The sequence below is a fragment of the Mesoplodon mirus genome, assembly GCF_964341445.2.
Source record: "Mesoplodon mirus genome assembly, chromosome: 3".
Lineage (NCBI taxonomy): Eukaryota > Metazoa > Chordata > Mammalia > Artiodactyla > Ziphiidae > Mesoplodon > Mesoplodon mirus.
Genome location: NC_138978.1, coordinates 177,668,392 through 177,684,592, shown reverse-complemented (window position 1 = coordinate 177,684,592; position 16,201 = coordinate 177,668,392). Strand labels below are relative to the sequence as shown.

General features: G+C 38.6%; 1 protein-coding gene across 10 annotated transcripts in view; it reads right to left on the bottom strand.

The window, feature by feature from the left end:
* The window catches only part of ENAH (ENAH actin regulator), a 153,740-nt gene that overhangs the window by 22,931 nt on the left and 114,608 nt on the right, over positions 1-16,201 (bottom strand). For 4 of the 10 annotated variants that reach the window (XM_082615463.1, XM_082615466.1, XM_082615465.1 and 1 more), the window contains 2 exons: positions 3,004-3,308; positions 1,018-1,800 (listed from right to left, as the gene is read on the bottom strand). In XM_082615463.1, the coding sequence (XP_082471589.1) occupies positions 1,018-1,800; positions 3,004-3,308 (1,088 nt within the window). The remainder of the gene's footprint in view (positions 1-1,017; positions 1,801-3,003; positions 3,309-16,201) is intronic. The other 6 variants (XM_082615468.1, XM_082615470.1, XM_082615469.1 and 3 more) reach the window with 2 other exon arrangements.

Sequence of the window (16,201 nt, the reverse complement as noted above, 5' to 3'; positions counted from 1 at the left end):
TCTCTCTTGTTCCAGAATCACTTTCACAATGATACTGAACTGCACCTACTAGAGTTGTGACTCAACCTTTAAGCAAATTCAGTAAGTCAACATGAAAAATATACACACAGCAATAACAAGCCCTTAAGAACTAAGATTTGTTTTTAAATAAATGTTTTAAATCCAGACTATAACACCGTTCCTTTGTAAATACAAATTTGTTGTCATATTCCTTCCTGTAATCCTCCCTAAATCCTATTTTAAAAGGGAGCAGGTTAAGCATATTCTTATTTACTTATAGAACCAGGTCCTTCTCTGCTTACAAATAATCCATACTTAGATTACATCCCCCCTCCCGTCACTGTGACAGCAAAGTTCAGGCATGGGGAGTGGGGGGTAACTGTAGAGGATGCTACCCTCTCCCAACTATCCCTTCAGCCTGCTACTTCTTGGAATTTTGGACCATGGAACCCTTTGGGGCACATATCAAGCCTGCTATCCTCTCCACCCTTTGTGCAAAGTTGGGCTGCTCCCCAGGGCTTAGGGTGGCACCCATCCCTGGAAGTCTGATATGAGAAGCCCAATACGTACAGGAGAGGCCAAAACGAAATAGGGTCCAAGATCAGAACTGTCCCAGAGGAGACTCCTGGATGACACATCTAACGACTACAGTTGGGCACTAAATATAATCTCTATGTTTCCCAGAAATTAAAGGAAGACAAGTTTGATTATATCAATATATTTATTGTGTGGACTAATGTATCAAGTCATGTTTTCCTAGTGAAAATGAAAAGAAACATACAGAGGCCCTTAAATACTGAATAACACTTCTGACTATGACACTGCAGAAGATATCCACATCTAGTTCAATATGGAAATCCCTCATACTGATCCTCCAAATGCAATTAATCCAACAGAAAAGAACCCACCTTCGCCTTTTTTCAAAAACCATCCTCCCCATTCTTCTAGGCAATTAAAGCTGTGGGTGTGTAACATTTCCAAGTGATTAGCTGTTAGTCGCAATAACGGAAGCCTTACCCTGCTGGGCTGGAGTCTCGGCCGGCTGAGAGGCTGCCTGCAAGCCTGGCTCAGAAGCAGAGGAGTCTCCCAGCACAGAGGTTAGAGGAGTCTCCACAGAGGCAGGGGCAGCTGCAGAGGGAGAAGGGAGAACACTAGGCTTGGATGAGGGAGTTGAGGCAACAGGGGTGCTTGGAGGAGGAGAGGCTTGAGATCCACAGTGTGAGAGTGGTGCGAGGGAAGGCGGTGGCAGCGCTGCTGGCCCCGAGGCAGGCGGTGGGGACACTGGACACGGGACAGAGTCGAGCAGCCCGCTGGGGGCCGCCGGTGATGGAGGCCTCTGGGGCACAGGAGAAGAAACACAACCGGGGAGGACAGGCCTTGGACCAGTAGCTCTGCCTGGGGGGCTGCTAATCATTACTGGAGGAGACGGAGGGAGGGGCGAGAAACTGGAAGTAGACCAGGCACAGGGCTTCGCAGCTGGAGGTTGAGGAGAGGGTGTGTTCACAGGAGAAGAAGGTCGAGAGTTTTTGTTCAGAGGACGAGGAACTGTAGCATAATGGGGAAGAACAGGGTGGAAGGCTGAACCTAGAGATGTTGCAAAACGTGTCGCGGGGTGTCGAAGTGGTGGTGTAGGGGGTGTGGAAGTGGGTGGCAAAGCGGTCACTACAGCGTAATCAGGAGTGGCCTCTGACACTGGAGCTGAGATGACTTTAGCATATGATGGAGGAGGTGCTGAAGGAGGCTGGCAACTGGCATACTCAGGAAGTGGAGCATGATACAGGGAGCTGTCGGAGGATGGAGCTGGACAGAGGTGGAAAGCAGCGGCGAAAGACAGGATAAAAAAGGAGAGAGAAAAAGGGAGCTAGTAAAGCCACAAAACCAGCATTCAGACAAAATGTACAAATGTAGACTACAGTTAGTACCAGAGAATAAGCACATGGGCAAATAACTAATTTCACCCCAACATGTCTTAACTTATAAATACATTTTGAGATCTGAAAGAGGACAAGTTTTCTTTTACTCTAACAAGTTGACTGATAAATTAAACTGATTAGCTTATTCTTTACAAGAAAAATATCATAGTCTTAATTTTCATTATTTCGTCCACTAAAAGGATATTAACATTACATGAATAAGACCACAAAGAAGAGTGAGCTTAGTTGTTTTTTTTTAAATAATAAAGAGAGAAACTAGCAAAAAGTTTATCATAAAGGGCTAGAAACCCCCAAATTCAATGCTTATTTGTGGAAAAGTTTTGTTTTGTTGGCTATAACTCCAGAAAACAATTAGGCAATCAAAAGCAAATGAATGAACTCAAACAACAAACCAATCAAACAGTATTTAATCAACCCACGTTGAAACTTTAGATATAGGCCATATGGAATAAAATAATAATTCTTAAATCCTATAATAAATGTTAATTTTAGTGAAATGTCAAAATACCTCAAATTTTCAGTCATATCTTAACCCTTATGTCTTTCAATAAAATTCCATCAGACTTAGTAACTTTTACTAATTTTTCACAATACTTGCATATATTTAAATTACTAGTCAGCTCTAGAGAGGATACTTTTTAACCTACTGTTTTTAATGCCTCCTTCAAAAACTTTAGAATACAATCAAACAAATTTCTGGAATGCTACGGTATTCAAGACAATTTAAGCACTCTCAGAAGGGAAATGTATTTGGAATACATCTAATATAAAAATTTCCCATAAAAACACACTTACACTTTATAGCCAATTTATAGGGAGTTCCAAGAATTAGAATGCCAGAATAAAGATTTCCTGGAGCTTTCTTTAAGTCTCCAAGCAATAAAAGCAATAGAAATAAAAAAAAGAAAATGTTAAAGCAGCAATAGCCACATATTTGTTCTAACTTCAAATCGTATTGCTTAATCCCAAGCACCTCAAATGTGAAATATTCCAATACACGAATACACAAAATGCCACTGCCATCCAAGCTCAGACATCAGGAACACGGAACAATCGGGAAACTTCTTACCGGTGTTTGCCATTCTTCGCTCTCGCTCCCATTCCAGCTGCTCCCTTTCTAGCTGCTCTTGCCGCTCTCGTTCTTGCCTTTCCCGGTCCAGTCTCTCCAGCCTCTCCCGCTCTTGTCTCTCTCGCTCCAGACGATCCTGACGTTCCCTTTCTTGTCTCTCTCTCTCCAGCTGCTCTTGTTCTAGTCGCTCCCTCTCCAGCCTTTCCCTTTCTAACCTCTCCCTCTCCAATCTCTCCCTTTCCATTCTTTCTCTCTCCAGCCTTTCCCGCTCCAGCTCCTTTTGTCGTTGCTGTTCTTGTAGTTGCCTGAAATTAAGAAATTAAAAATATGCAACTGTGGCTACTCACCATTAAAAACCCATTCTTTTCAAAGTGAACCTATGAGAACCTTATTTCTGATTTAAATACAAAGCAGTGTAGACCATGCAATCAACATCTCTCTTTCCACGTGAAGAAAGACTACGTTAGACAGAGATGGCTTATGTTTCATACGAATGAAAATAATTTCTCTTATTAGGATCATTTTGGGCTGCTTCAGCACATTACACTAATGTCTCATTTTATTCTGTACTTTTCATGAATAAAGTGCTGCAAATAAATGAATAACTGAACATACCACTTTAATGACCAAGACATTATTTCAATCATTTAATGGAAATATCTCTAAATTGTAACTACCTCCCTAAAACATCAAATTTTTACTGTATAAATTATATTTTATCATTTTAGAAAATGCAATGGCTAGTCACAGCACTAGCTCAATAAATGTTTGGTGAATGGGAAAAAAAAACAGACTTAAGAAGAAATAAACTTTAAATCATATTAAGTCTCACATCCAGAGGTCAGTATAATTAACATTTTGGCATTCATACTTCCAGACTTTTTTCCTCATGTAAAAATATGCATATAAACCTTAAAGACCAAATAAATTAGAATATGTCCCTACCACTCTGAAATCTGTTTTCTTCTCTCCCACTTAATTTATTATAAAAGGTATTCTAAGGCACTAAGTACAGTTTTGCACCTTTACTTTTCACGACTGAGTAGTATTCCATTGTTTAGGTGTCCATAGTTTAAGCAGTCTCCTATGGTACTATATAAGTTTGCCTAATACTATTACTGATACTACAATAAACATTTATCTTCATGTATCTTTGAACCGTTTTCTACCTGCTTCTTAAGGATCATCACCAGAGGCACAGATTTGCTAAATGAAAAGATACAAATATCAAGATTTTGGACACACGGTTCCAAACTGTCTTCAGGAACAGAAGCCCAACAGTATATGAGAACACCCACCTTCCTTTCCCCTCACTAATACTGAACACCATCATTACTTTTAATCTTTGCTAATATGACTGATCTCATATAACAATTTTCATTTATTTGATTACTTCTGAGGTTAAGTACTTTGCAATCTGCTTACTGATTTTTGTGTTAGTATTAACTGCACATGTTCTTTGACCAGTTTTCTCTGGGGATAGTTAATATTCCATATTCATTTGAAAGAGTTCTTTTCTATATTAAAGATAATAACCCTTTGTCACACGTTAGTCATATGCACTAACTTTTATCACGTTTTTTTTTATGTCTTTGATTTTTAAAGTTTTGTTTTGTAATATGGCTTTTAATTTTACCTAGAAAATCTAGTAATATTCCTTTATGTGATCTGCTTTTGATATCCTTCTTAGGCAGTCCTGTCCCACAGCAAGATTATATAATTATTAACACTTCCTTTTCATACTTTTATTTTTTACAATAAAATCCTTAGTTCATAGGAAACTCATCTTGGGCTTGACATGTGAAGTAGTGACCTACATCCGGGAAGATCCCACATGCCGCAGAGCAACTAAGCCCGTGTGCCACAACTACTGAGCCTGTGCTTTAGAGCCTGCATGCCACAACTGCTGAGGCGCGCACGCCTAGAGCCCGTGCTCCGCAACAAGAGAAGCCACTGCAATGAGAGGCCAGCGCACCGCAACGAAGAGTAGCCCCCGCTCAATGCAACTAGAGAAAGCCCGCGCACAGCAACAAAGACCCAATGCAGCCATAAATTAATTAATTAATTAAAAAAAATTAACTCGTCCATAGATTTAAAAAAAGTTACACTCATCTTACGCATAAAGTATTTCACAGCATTGTGGGGAAGATTAAATGAGATAATACCGCGACAGCTCTTTACTAAGTACCTGAAGCATAAGAACTCGATAAATGGGAGCTATAGTAATATTTATTTGGAGGTTTCAAACTGAGACTTTCCCTGGACTGGCTAATAAACTGGCTGGATTGTGAGTGGAGGCTGAGCTTCATGACAGGATGCGCATGCTGCCCTTTGCTCCTCCCAACACTACCAATAAGCCAGTAAGACCTTTCCAGAAATCCCTCCCCTTCATGGTTCCTGAACTGACTATAAAACAAAGGAGAAGCCCAATCCCACTCCTGGGACAACAACACAAAGCTTCTCTCTGGACAGATCATTGTACTTCATCGGTGCAAGAGGAAAACAGAAGACACCTATGGTGGTGCTGATTATGGGCTGGCCACAAAGTTCGCTCGGGTTTTTCTGTAAGATGTTACCGAAAAACCCAAATGAACTTTTTGGTCAACCCAACAGTTGCTTAAAATACTGACAACTAAATAATAAAATCTGATTTTTACGGTACAGTACTGACTTCATTATATCACTTGATAAATTAGGGGTCAAAGTTTCTGAGGGATAACAATATCACTGTAGGGATGAGGGCAAGAAATTAGGTATATTCAGAAGAATGTTTTTAATAATAAGTTAGATGAAGTTATTATTATTGAATAACCTGCATCTAATGAATAAACTCAGCTAGGGCTTATATTACATTTGAAATACACAACATGCATCAAAAAATAAGAGCACGTGAAATGTAATAATACTCTAAGCAATCTCTTGGGTCCAGAAGACAAAAGATATACCCATATTATTCTAATTAGAATATATTTGAAAACAGAAGCTAAGGGAAAGTATTTAACTTTTAATGTAGCTGCACCAAGATCTATGATTAAAAAATCCAATTTATTAGGTCCTGTTACATTCCTGTGCCACCTCATTCATTTTATTTTATCAAAATAATACAAACACATAGTTTTTAAGTTTGTAAGAAAAAAAGAGCAGCTCATTGTTCCAACCCTCCCACCCCAGTTTCCAACATATCAGAGATAATTACTACCAATTCTTTTGGCTGTTTCTTTAGATATGTCAATTCTTCTGATTATTTTAACTTTATACATGTCTACTGGCTTTTAAGATATCTCTTATAACTCCCTCACCACACACAGGCTTTTCCCAATATAGTCATGGGAGAATACTGATTTCTGGTTAAATCAATATTCAGAGTTTACATTATTAATATGATAATGTAAACACTGTTCCCAGCTGAACCACACAGTACTCTAAGACTACATCTCATTTCTTGTCCAAGTTCTTAGTTTTTTTACCCCCAAGTTAATGGCTGCTTCTCTACACCATATAATGCTTTTAACACAAAAAGTAAGCTTAAAGCACAAGTAGAAGGCCAGGTACGAGTAAAGTGAATCTGAAAGAATTATTAAATAACAGCATTTACAACTAGGGTGTCCTAGTTGTCCTAGATTGTTCCATACGTCATAATATTCTGGGTTTTCAGTCTATAAATAGAAGAGTATCTACTGATGTAGGGAAAGAGCACAGTGCCAGAGAGATCTCCCAAGTTCATTGATAGATGATTGAAGTAGGCAGTTCATACAGCTGTAGAAGAGTCTGATGACTGTGTATTTTCTTGATTTGAAAGTAAGAAAGATGCAAGAAAGGAAACTGTTCAAAGTCTCTATATAATTTTTAGCCTGTTTACTGAAAAGAAGCACATCTAAACATATTTCCCAACGTTGTGTGTCAAACAGAAAATCTCAGGCTTACAAATCTTTAGCGGAATGAATAATTCCACCTAAATTGGATGGTATATATAAATCTTCTGACTTTCATGTTTTGACTTCTAAAGCAAGACATCTGTATATCTTTTTAGGGGGACAGTTTCCAAATGTATAAATTCTGCTTTTCTTAGAACACCACTGCCAACTCACATACTGGAAATGCACATGACTATTCTTCCTAGAGTTCTGTCTACAAATGACTGTTTTCATCTGAAGATTTTTTCAAAGTACAAGGGCCCTAATTCTGAATTATGGAAAAATTCTGGAAGACTAATTTTTCTTTTAAGTTAGGATATGCATTTTACAATAATTTGAAACCTTCTGAGAAAATATATTTTTTCAGAAAACAATATAGTGCAAATGACTAATATCATAGCAACCAAGAGCATTTAAAAAAATATCAGGAAAAATTCTTCCCACCACCAAAATACCTATTGAATTTCTCACCCAAAAGAGCTATCCCCCAAATGCAAAGAGACGCACGAAGCACCGGCCATCCATGAGATTAATAGCTTTTTTATATATTTGAACACACATTTAGTTTATCTTAACTCAAAGACTTACTTTTCTTAAAGCAAGCAAAACCTGTATAACAAAAATTTGAAACACATTTCATTCAGCCTTATGTATAACAAAAAAATAGTGTTAGGTAAATGAAGAGTGATTTACATTTGACATAATGAAGTAGGAGGGCAGATTAGGAAAAATGTTCCGGGCTGATAACATTTAGTAACACTAATGCTACCGACGTCTGTCAGAAAATAAAACTGCATAAATAAAATGTGGGCATTTCACTTCTCTCTCAGTAAACAAACGAAAAATGGATAAAACTAAACAAGATAATTAAGTTTTAATATTACAAAGCTCCTGAGACAAGAGACAATACTTACAAGAGAAGGCGGTCAACTCTTGGTCCATCCTGCCTCTGAAGGCTAATCGGAGGGCTGTATATTCTCATTGTTCCAACTCAATGCTTCTGTGCTGGGGTTATTATTCCCCTTTTATAACTTTCAGGCAATAGTGGTGATTTGCAAACTATTTATAGATATTAACTACATTAAGTTCCATGTTGAGACTGACACAGGACTGACTCATGTTTCTTAGAATATGTTTTTTCATCAGTCAGCCAAGGAAGCCAAATTAATGATATGAGTAAGAACCAAAAACTGATATTAACAAATGCTACACAACATATGAATAGAAAACTAAACTACACTATCATCGTGTTACTATAGTAAAAGTATTGGACTAATAAGATTTAACATTTAAAGTAAACATTTGTTTTATCAACTCAATTTTATCCTCATTAAAATTTAAAAATTAAACTTGTAAAATACGTATAGTTTAAAAGGTCAAAGAGTGTTACAAAATTTATAACAAAACACTAATCCTCTTCTCAACCCTTACCACTTCTGATTTCTCTCCCCAGAAGCAACTACTTTCAACACTTTGATACTTATCTCACATTTCTAACTAAATACATTAATCTGTTTAGAACTAATACTTCTTAGTCTTTCAGATTCAGAAGTTATCTACTGACTTCATACTACACAAATGATTTAATTCCTACACCCTCTAACATCCTAAAATTTTTCCTTCTTCATTCTCCCAATAAAATCATGATAGTACTTTGGATACATCAGCATCCATCTAACTTACTCATGGCTGACAATATTTACTTTCCAGAACAATCCCTTTCTTAACCCTGGTGTTACAAATGGCTACCTTTTACATTCGATTCTTTTTCTCTGTACCGACCCCTAACTCTCCATCAGAACTGTAAACCCTCTCAATAGGGTCAAGTATATCAGGTGATCTATTTTTTGTTTGCTTATTGTTTTTCTTTCCCCCCAGAAACTTTTGGTCCATCCTGCCTCTGAAGGTTAACTGTAGGGCTACACACTTTCAACGCTCCAACACCCCGCTTCGGTGCTGGGATTATTATTCCCCTTCTATAACTTTCAGACCTGCTGGGTCCCTAGGTTTTGCTTTCGCCTTAGTCAAGCTGGGAATTCCCTTATCTCTTTCCTACAGTGGATTCCTTGTTTCCTGGCTCCTCCCATGGTATCATCATTCTTGGTTTACTCTCTCATTTTAATAGAATACATCTTCCCGTAGCTTCCTAGGAAACTGTGCAGAGGAGGAAATTTTAGATTGGAAGTAACTTCTCAGGAATTTGAAGCTCCCCCCACTTTTAAAATCTTCTATTCTAATATTCTAAAATTCCAGTGATATGCCTTGGTGGTAGATCTTTTTATGTTTTCCTACTTATTGGGCTGAACACTTGGTGAATCTTTTCAATCTGGACCAGGGGACCTGGCAAACTATAGTCCATGGCCCAAATCTGGCCACACCCATCATTTCCGCATTGTCTGTGGCAAAGCTACAAAGGAAGAGCTGAACAAATGTCACAGAGACCTCGTGGCCCACAAAGTCTAAGACCTTTACCCTCTGGCCCTTTTCAGAAAAAGTCGGCACCTCTGACCACAATCAGGTCACTGAGTTCCAGGAAATTTTCTTATCTTATTTATTTGCAGATTCCATTTCCTCACATTTTTGTTTTGTCCCCCTAAAATTCCTAATATTTAGATGTTGGACCTCCTAATCTGATCTTCTTTTATTTTTTTTCTCATATACTATCTCTATCTTTTACAGCTATTTTCAGGGCAATTTCCTCAACCTTATTTCTCAAACCTCCTAGCATTAAAATTAATGCTTTTAAAAAAATTCTAAGTACATTTTCTTACACTTTGATTCTTTTTAAATAACTACAAACATTTGCTTTATGAATAAAATATATTCTTAGTTCTCTGAAGCTTATTTATAGTATTTTTTAGGTTTTCTTCTGTTCCCTGTTATGACGTGTTTCCTCCAATTTCAATTTTTTCTGTTTGTTTTGATCTGTCTTCATGTTATAAAAGCTGTCCTTAAAGGTATGATGATCCTTGGTTGTCCATTCATGTTTATAAGTGGTACTGAAGCTGATCAGAAGCCCTTAAATAAATGAGCTTCAATTGGGAGGGACCTTGGGTGTCAATATCTTTGTCTTTTCTCTTGGCCGAGCCAAGTTTCCGGAGGAGGACTCTTCAAGTTCCTTACCTGAGTTCTACAGGTCTGGCTGCCAATGACTGGGAGCTGAGCAAAGGAAAGAGACCAAGTTGGCTGACTTTCACTCATCTCTCTTCAGTATGGCCTCTCACCCACACCTTCACAGCTGTGCCTCCTATACCTCAGGCTTTACCAGGAGTCAGCAAACCTGCTGAAAAGGGCCAGAGAGTATCTCTGTCCATATTCTTTTTTCTTTCTTTTTAAAAAAACAACTCTGCAAAAATGTACAAGCCCTCCTTAGCTCTCAGCTATGCAAAAACAGCCTAAAGGGCTGGACTTGGCCAGTGAGCTAGTTTGCCAACTCCTAGCCTACACTGCAATGCTGTCCAAAACGGTAGGTATTAGCTGTATGTTGCAAATTGAGCACTTCAAATGCTCCTAGTTTGAATTGGGATATGCTTTTAATATAAAAACACATACCAGATTTTGGAACACATACCAGATTTTTCATACCTAGTATGAAAAAAAAGAGTGTAAAACATCTCTAAAATTTTGTATCAATTACCTATTGAAATAATATTTTAGATGTATAGGGTTAAATATACTAATAAAATTAATCTCACTGGTTTCTTTAAAATTTTCAAAAATGGTCACTAGAAGACTTTAAAATGACATGTAGTTTGCATTATATTTCCATAGAACAGCACTGGTCTAGAGCATCTCTAGAAGATAATAAATCTCTAGTCTCCTGTTTGGGTGTTGTGGGGAAAATCTGGGTAGCTAAACCCTCCTTATAAAGACTTACCTAACCCTCCTACGTGTAGCGTGATGAAACGGCTTGCCACTGAGAGGCACCACAGCAACTCAACCCTTCTCTTCTCTGTCCTGGCTTAGTTTAGCTTTTGCTGGTCTACTAAGCTAGTTACCACCTGTATTAGTTTTTGTGGTTGCCATAATAAAGAACCATACACTAGGTGGCTTAAAACAATGGAAATTTATTCTCTCAGTATGGGAGGTGACAAATCTGAAATCAAGGTGTTGGCAGTGTTGGTTCCTTCTAAGGGCTCTAAGGAAGAATCTGTTCCATGCCTTGGTCTTCCTTCTCAAGAAGGCTGGTAATTCTTGGTATTCCTTGGTTTGTAGAAGCATCACTATAATCTCTGCCTCCATCTTTACATGGTGTTCTCTCTGTGTCTCTGTGTCTTCACATGGCCATCCTGCTTCTGTAACTTTCTCCTCTTCTTACAAGGACATCAGTCGTGTTGGATAAAGGGGTCCGTCTCACTCCAGTATGACCTCATCTTAACTAACAACTCTATTTCCAAAAGGTTACATTTTGAGGTAGTGGAGATTAGAATATATCTTTCTTTTCTTTTCTTTTTTTTCCTTTGGCCGTGCCATGCGGCATGCGGGACCTTAGTTCTCCGACCAGGGATCAAACCCATGCCCCCTGCAATGGGAGTGTGGAGTCTTAACCACTGGACCACCAGGGAAGTCCCAGGACTTCTTCAAGTATCTTTCTTGGGAGACACTATTCAATCTGTAACACCACTCATCAACAAAATTTTAGAAACCAGCAAGTAGACGACCATTTCTTGTCTTCACATTGGACAACTGATGTCCCTAAAGGGCAACTGATGTTCCTCAAAGTGCAATGGACAGTCCCAAACAAAACCAGATTCTAAATATGTTGTTAAACTTTTCTTTAAGCAATTCATTTCCTTTTTGTAACAGTCAGAAGCCAAGAAAAATAACTTGAAGAATAAGAATTTTTAGCTATTGATTAAAATAATCCATTTATAATTTATGGTTCTGAGCAAAAACCCTATCAAGTTTGTTATGCACACCACACATACACGTGCACACATATACCCAAGGAGCATACTACTCACGTCATTTTCCTCCTACCCCATCCATTATTATTAGCTCAGCAAACACGAACCATTTACCAGTCTTCAAAAATCAATTACTGATACCCACTAACAGCTTACCTAAGAGTAGTAACAGAAATGTAATGTTTATTATAATATGAACTTGATACTGAAAATGTAACTACTAAAATTGCAGGTGAATGTTATGATGCAAATTAATATTCTCTTCTACTACATTTTCCAGTTAACGGCGTAGAAAGATCCAGTTAAATAGCCAAAGTAACAGGGTAAGGTTACTTTTTTTAACTTATGAAATAAAACTTGTCCCAAGGGTATTTTATCATGCCTCTGAAAATAAAATCAAGCACAAGAAAATTTATTTTTATATAAATAACTACCCAAAATAAAATTTGAAAATATAATTTCTGTTGGGAACCAAACGTCTCACTAGAGTGTGCTGTACATCCCTCTGTCACTGTGTTTTTTAATCTACAAAACGAGATCCAGCCATGCACAGCTGCTGGCTGAGATAAAGTGAAGACCAGCACTGTCTATATAAAATTTAGCAGATATTTTTGGGTTTTGTAGTACCTTTTCCCAAGTATCTTTCAACCATAAGCAAAAACAGATTGTTTGGCATGTAGGTCAAAAGAAAATGGCATATACTTTTCTTATAACTTGAAAATACTAAAGTTTGACAAAGCAAGATGCCTTTTTATTATATGACAAACAGGGAAAGAATATTAAAAAGCAATGTCTTAGCATGGCATAAAGGCCTTTTACGTACTAATTTAAGAGCACCATCAGTCCTGGAGCCGGGGGAGAGGGGCAGTACTCACGTCACACAGGTGGTGTGCACTCCCTTGGCTCTTACACATAGACTCTTACCGCCTAGAATGCTTTTCCATTCTATGATTGGAAACTTCTAGTTCACTTCCCCTTCAAGGCACAGCTCAAAGAGCATCTCCTCAGGAACGGCTCCCACCGTCTCCCAAACAACACAGACAGAAAAGCCCAGGCAGCATGAAAAGAGTGTGTATTATCTTATTTAATGGTCCCAACAACCTCATGAACTCATATTGTCTGCCTGTTATGCCCCAACACCTACATATAAATGAATTCAGTACCACTGAACTTCTTGGCTTTTTACTCAAAACTTTATTCAGGTCCCTACTCTCAAGTAGCCTACAATGTTCACTGTGGAGATAGGACTCATATGTAAAGTAAACAATAAAAGAGCGTGTGGTTAAGTTACAGGAGTTCAGAAACGAAAACCATTAATATGCCTGGAAAACAGTCTACAGAAAAGGACAAGACAGAAAGGACGAGAAGGGCAGGACAGAGAGGTAAATGCTACAGAGAAGCACAGAGGGAGAAACCGAGTATGGTGTACAGACAGTCATAAGGGAGGAAAGAGATACATGGGGTGGGCTCTTAAGTGTCAGGCCAAAGAGTTAAACTGGATGCGAGGAGAGCTGGCCTTCCCTGTGAGCAGGGAAGTGACATGAGCTCCTGGACTCTTCTTACTCAAGTCGGTACATTTGAGCAGTCAAACTGTCTTCCCCCGCTCCAAGATTCTACTGGAATTCCAGAAAAATAACAGAAATGTGTATAAATAAACCCACTACAAAGTAGACAATTGAGCTGAGTGGTCTTTAGTAGACCAAATGTATCATCAAATTCCTGGAAGACAAAAAGGGTTAGGGAGGAGTCACATGTCTAGAAGTCTCTCCCAGTTCCTATGTACTGGTACATCCAACTGCCTAGTAGTCAGCATCTCTACCTGAATGGCATTTACCACAGAAGACTGTCCTCTAAACAAAGTGAACAAGCTGCCTCAGATGAGCCAGGGTGTCTGGTAGAACTAGAGGTGGCTCAGCTTTGAGGGGCTGAGGCCTGTCTGCTCCCCACTCTTGTACCCCAAAGGAGAGCCTGTCCGTCTGTCTGCTTGGCCACTTGCACAGACCCCCTTGGCAGCCCTTGGTCAGGAAAGAATGCTGTCCATAGACACCCAAACCTCATAATGGAAGTGGAAAGCCAAGCCAAGTACTGACGTCATTCAGCCTAATTCTTTTTTTAGAAATAAAGAGACCACCAAAGATTACTAGATATTTGGGTAAAACCAATAAGGCAAAGAATACTACTCTATAGGAAGGAGATAATTCAAACGAAGGATGAGAAACAAGAGGGACTTAAGATACAATCATGAATTTAGAACAGGCTGTTTTGAAAAAGGAATAATCGCTCCCCCCGCCTCTGCCCCGCAAAAGGCTCTTGGAGAATAAAATTAAATTTTAGGAGATCAACTACTGTGCTGTCCAATTAGGTGGCCATGAGCCATATGTGGCTCTCGAGCACTCATACTGTGGGCAGCCTGAACAGAAACGTGTTGTAAGTGTAAGAAATACATACTGAACTTGGAAGACTCAGTATGACAAACAGAATGTAAAATATCTTAATTTCTATACTTATTTCTTTTTGAAATGATAATATTTCCGTTATAATGGGTTAAATATTTTATTTAACGACATACTTTATGTTACTAAAATTAATTTCACCTGTTTCTTTTTACTTTTGCTAGTATGGCTACTAGAAAAATTTTAATTAAATATGTAGTTTCTATTTCTACTAGGTAACGCTGGTCTAGAACATATGGTTAAAAATATCATCAAGAATACAGAACACAGGGGCTGCCCTGGTGGCGCAGTGGTTGGGAGTCCGCCTGCCGATGCAGGGGACACAGGTTTGTGCCCCGGTCCGGGAGGATCCCGCGTGCCGTGGAGCAGCTGGGCCCATGAGCCATGGCCGCTGGGCCTGCGCGTCCGGAGCCTGTGCTCCGCAGCGGGAGAGGCCACGACAGTGAGAGGCCCACGTAACACACACACACACAAAAGAATACAGAACACAGAAACAGAGGCAGAAAATGAGAAAAGATAAGCATCATAAGGAAATAACCCAGGAGGTCCAGCATTTGATCAGTAGGAGCTCCCCAAAAAGAGAACAGAAGAAACAGAGAAGGAAATGGCTAAAGAAATAAAATTAAAAAAAAAAATCTAGGAGTTGTGAATAAGTCTTCAAATGGAAACAGTCCATTAAGTACTAAGTTTAATAAATGGGGGGGACCCCAAAACCAAAAACATATGACATCTTTGTGAAAACTCAGACTACCATGGTTAGTAAGCAGGTTTAAAAGGATTCTAGGAAGGGGGAAAAAAGATCACCTACTAACATAAAGACAAAGATTTAATGACAGTAATAGAAAGACTGCAAATGTATAAACCATGAAAATAAAAAATAAAAAAATAAAATTAAAAAAATGATGTGTCTATCAAAACTAGGTGGTAGAATGGAAGAAAAGGGATAGGGAGATGTGCAGAACTACTGCATTCCTCTTACAGAGTGAAGAGTTAAGAGATACTAAGGTTAGAAGAACTAAAAATAATAACTACTCATGATTGGCAGGGGAAGTGAAGAATTCTTCATTTTTTCATAGTGTAGAGTCAATAGGTACTATCTGTAATGTGACTAATCAAGAAACAGAAGTATAAACACATTATATATTACTATGGGAGAACTCATCAAAAGTACTAAAAGTAGAAATGGTTAAAAGTGATTAAGTCTCATGATTAATATGAGGGGAGGGCACAGGTGTGCAGCAGATCACCCTCCCCCCCTTTTAGACCCTCCTACACTGTTTGTGCAAAACAGTTTAAGAAAAAATAATCTGGCAGGAATAAAGTAGGAATAAGTGAAAGGGGTCTAGCTGAAAGACAGAAAAACTAGGAAGTCGGACAACTATAGCAGTATACAAGAGAATAAATACTGGAGAAAGCTATTAGTAATGAGAATGTCAGGAGAGTAAATCCAACAGGCTTTCAGAGAAAGAAGTAACAAAATGTACTTGAATAGATATTGTGAATGAAGATAATTATAGACTTTCTAAGCTGAAATTTTGGGAGAAATATTAGAGAGAAGGAATGTGCATTAAAAATGAAATCACAAGGGTTTAAACTGAGGCATCAGTAGGATACCCAAATGGATGAGCTCTAAAATAGGAATTCTCATTGAGGATCCACTGTTGGAATTAAGGGGGTCTGTGATCCTCTGGACCCTGTAAGGGCACACATGCGTGCACATGTGCAAAATCACATGCACATATCTGAAGGGTTAGGTTGGGTGGGGTGGGAGGACTGGATGGAAGAGGGCAGTAGTTCACTACTTCTATCAAATTCTCAAAAGGACCCATGGCACTACTCCATTTATCTGGAAACATGGGTCTGGCTCTCCATTGGGTAATTAGGAGCTGTAGATTTTGAAGCCATCGGCACAGAAGTTAAAAGA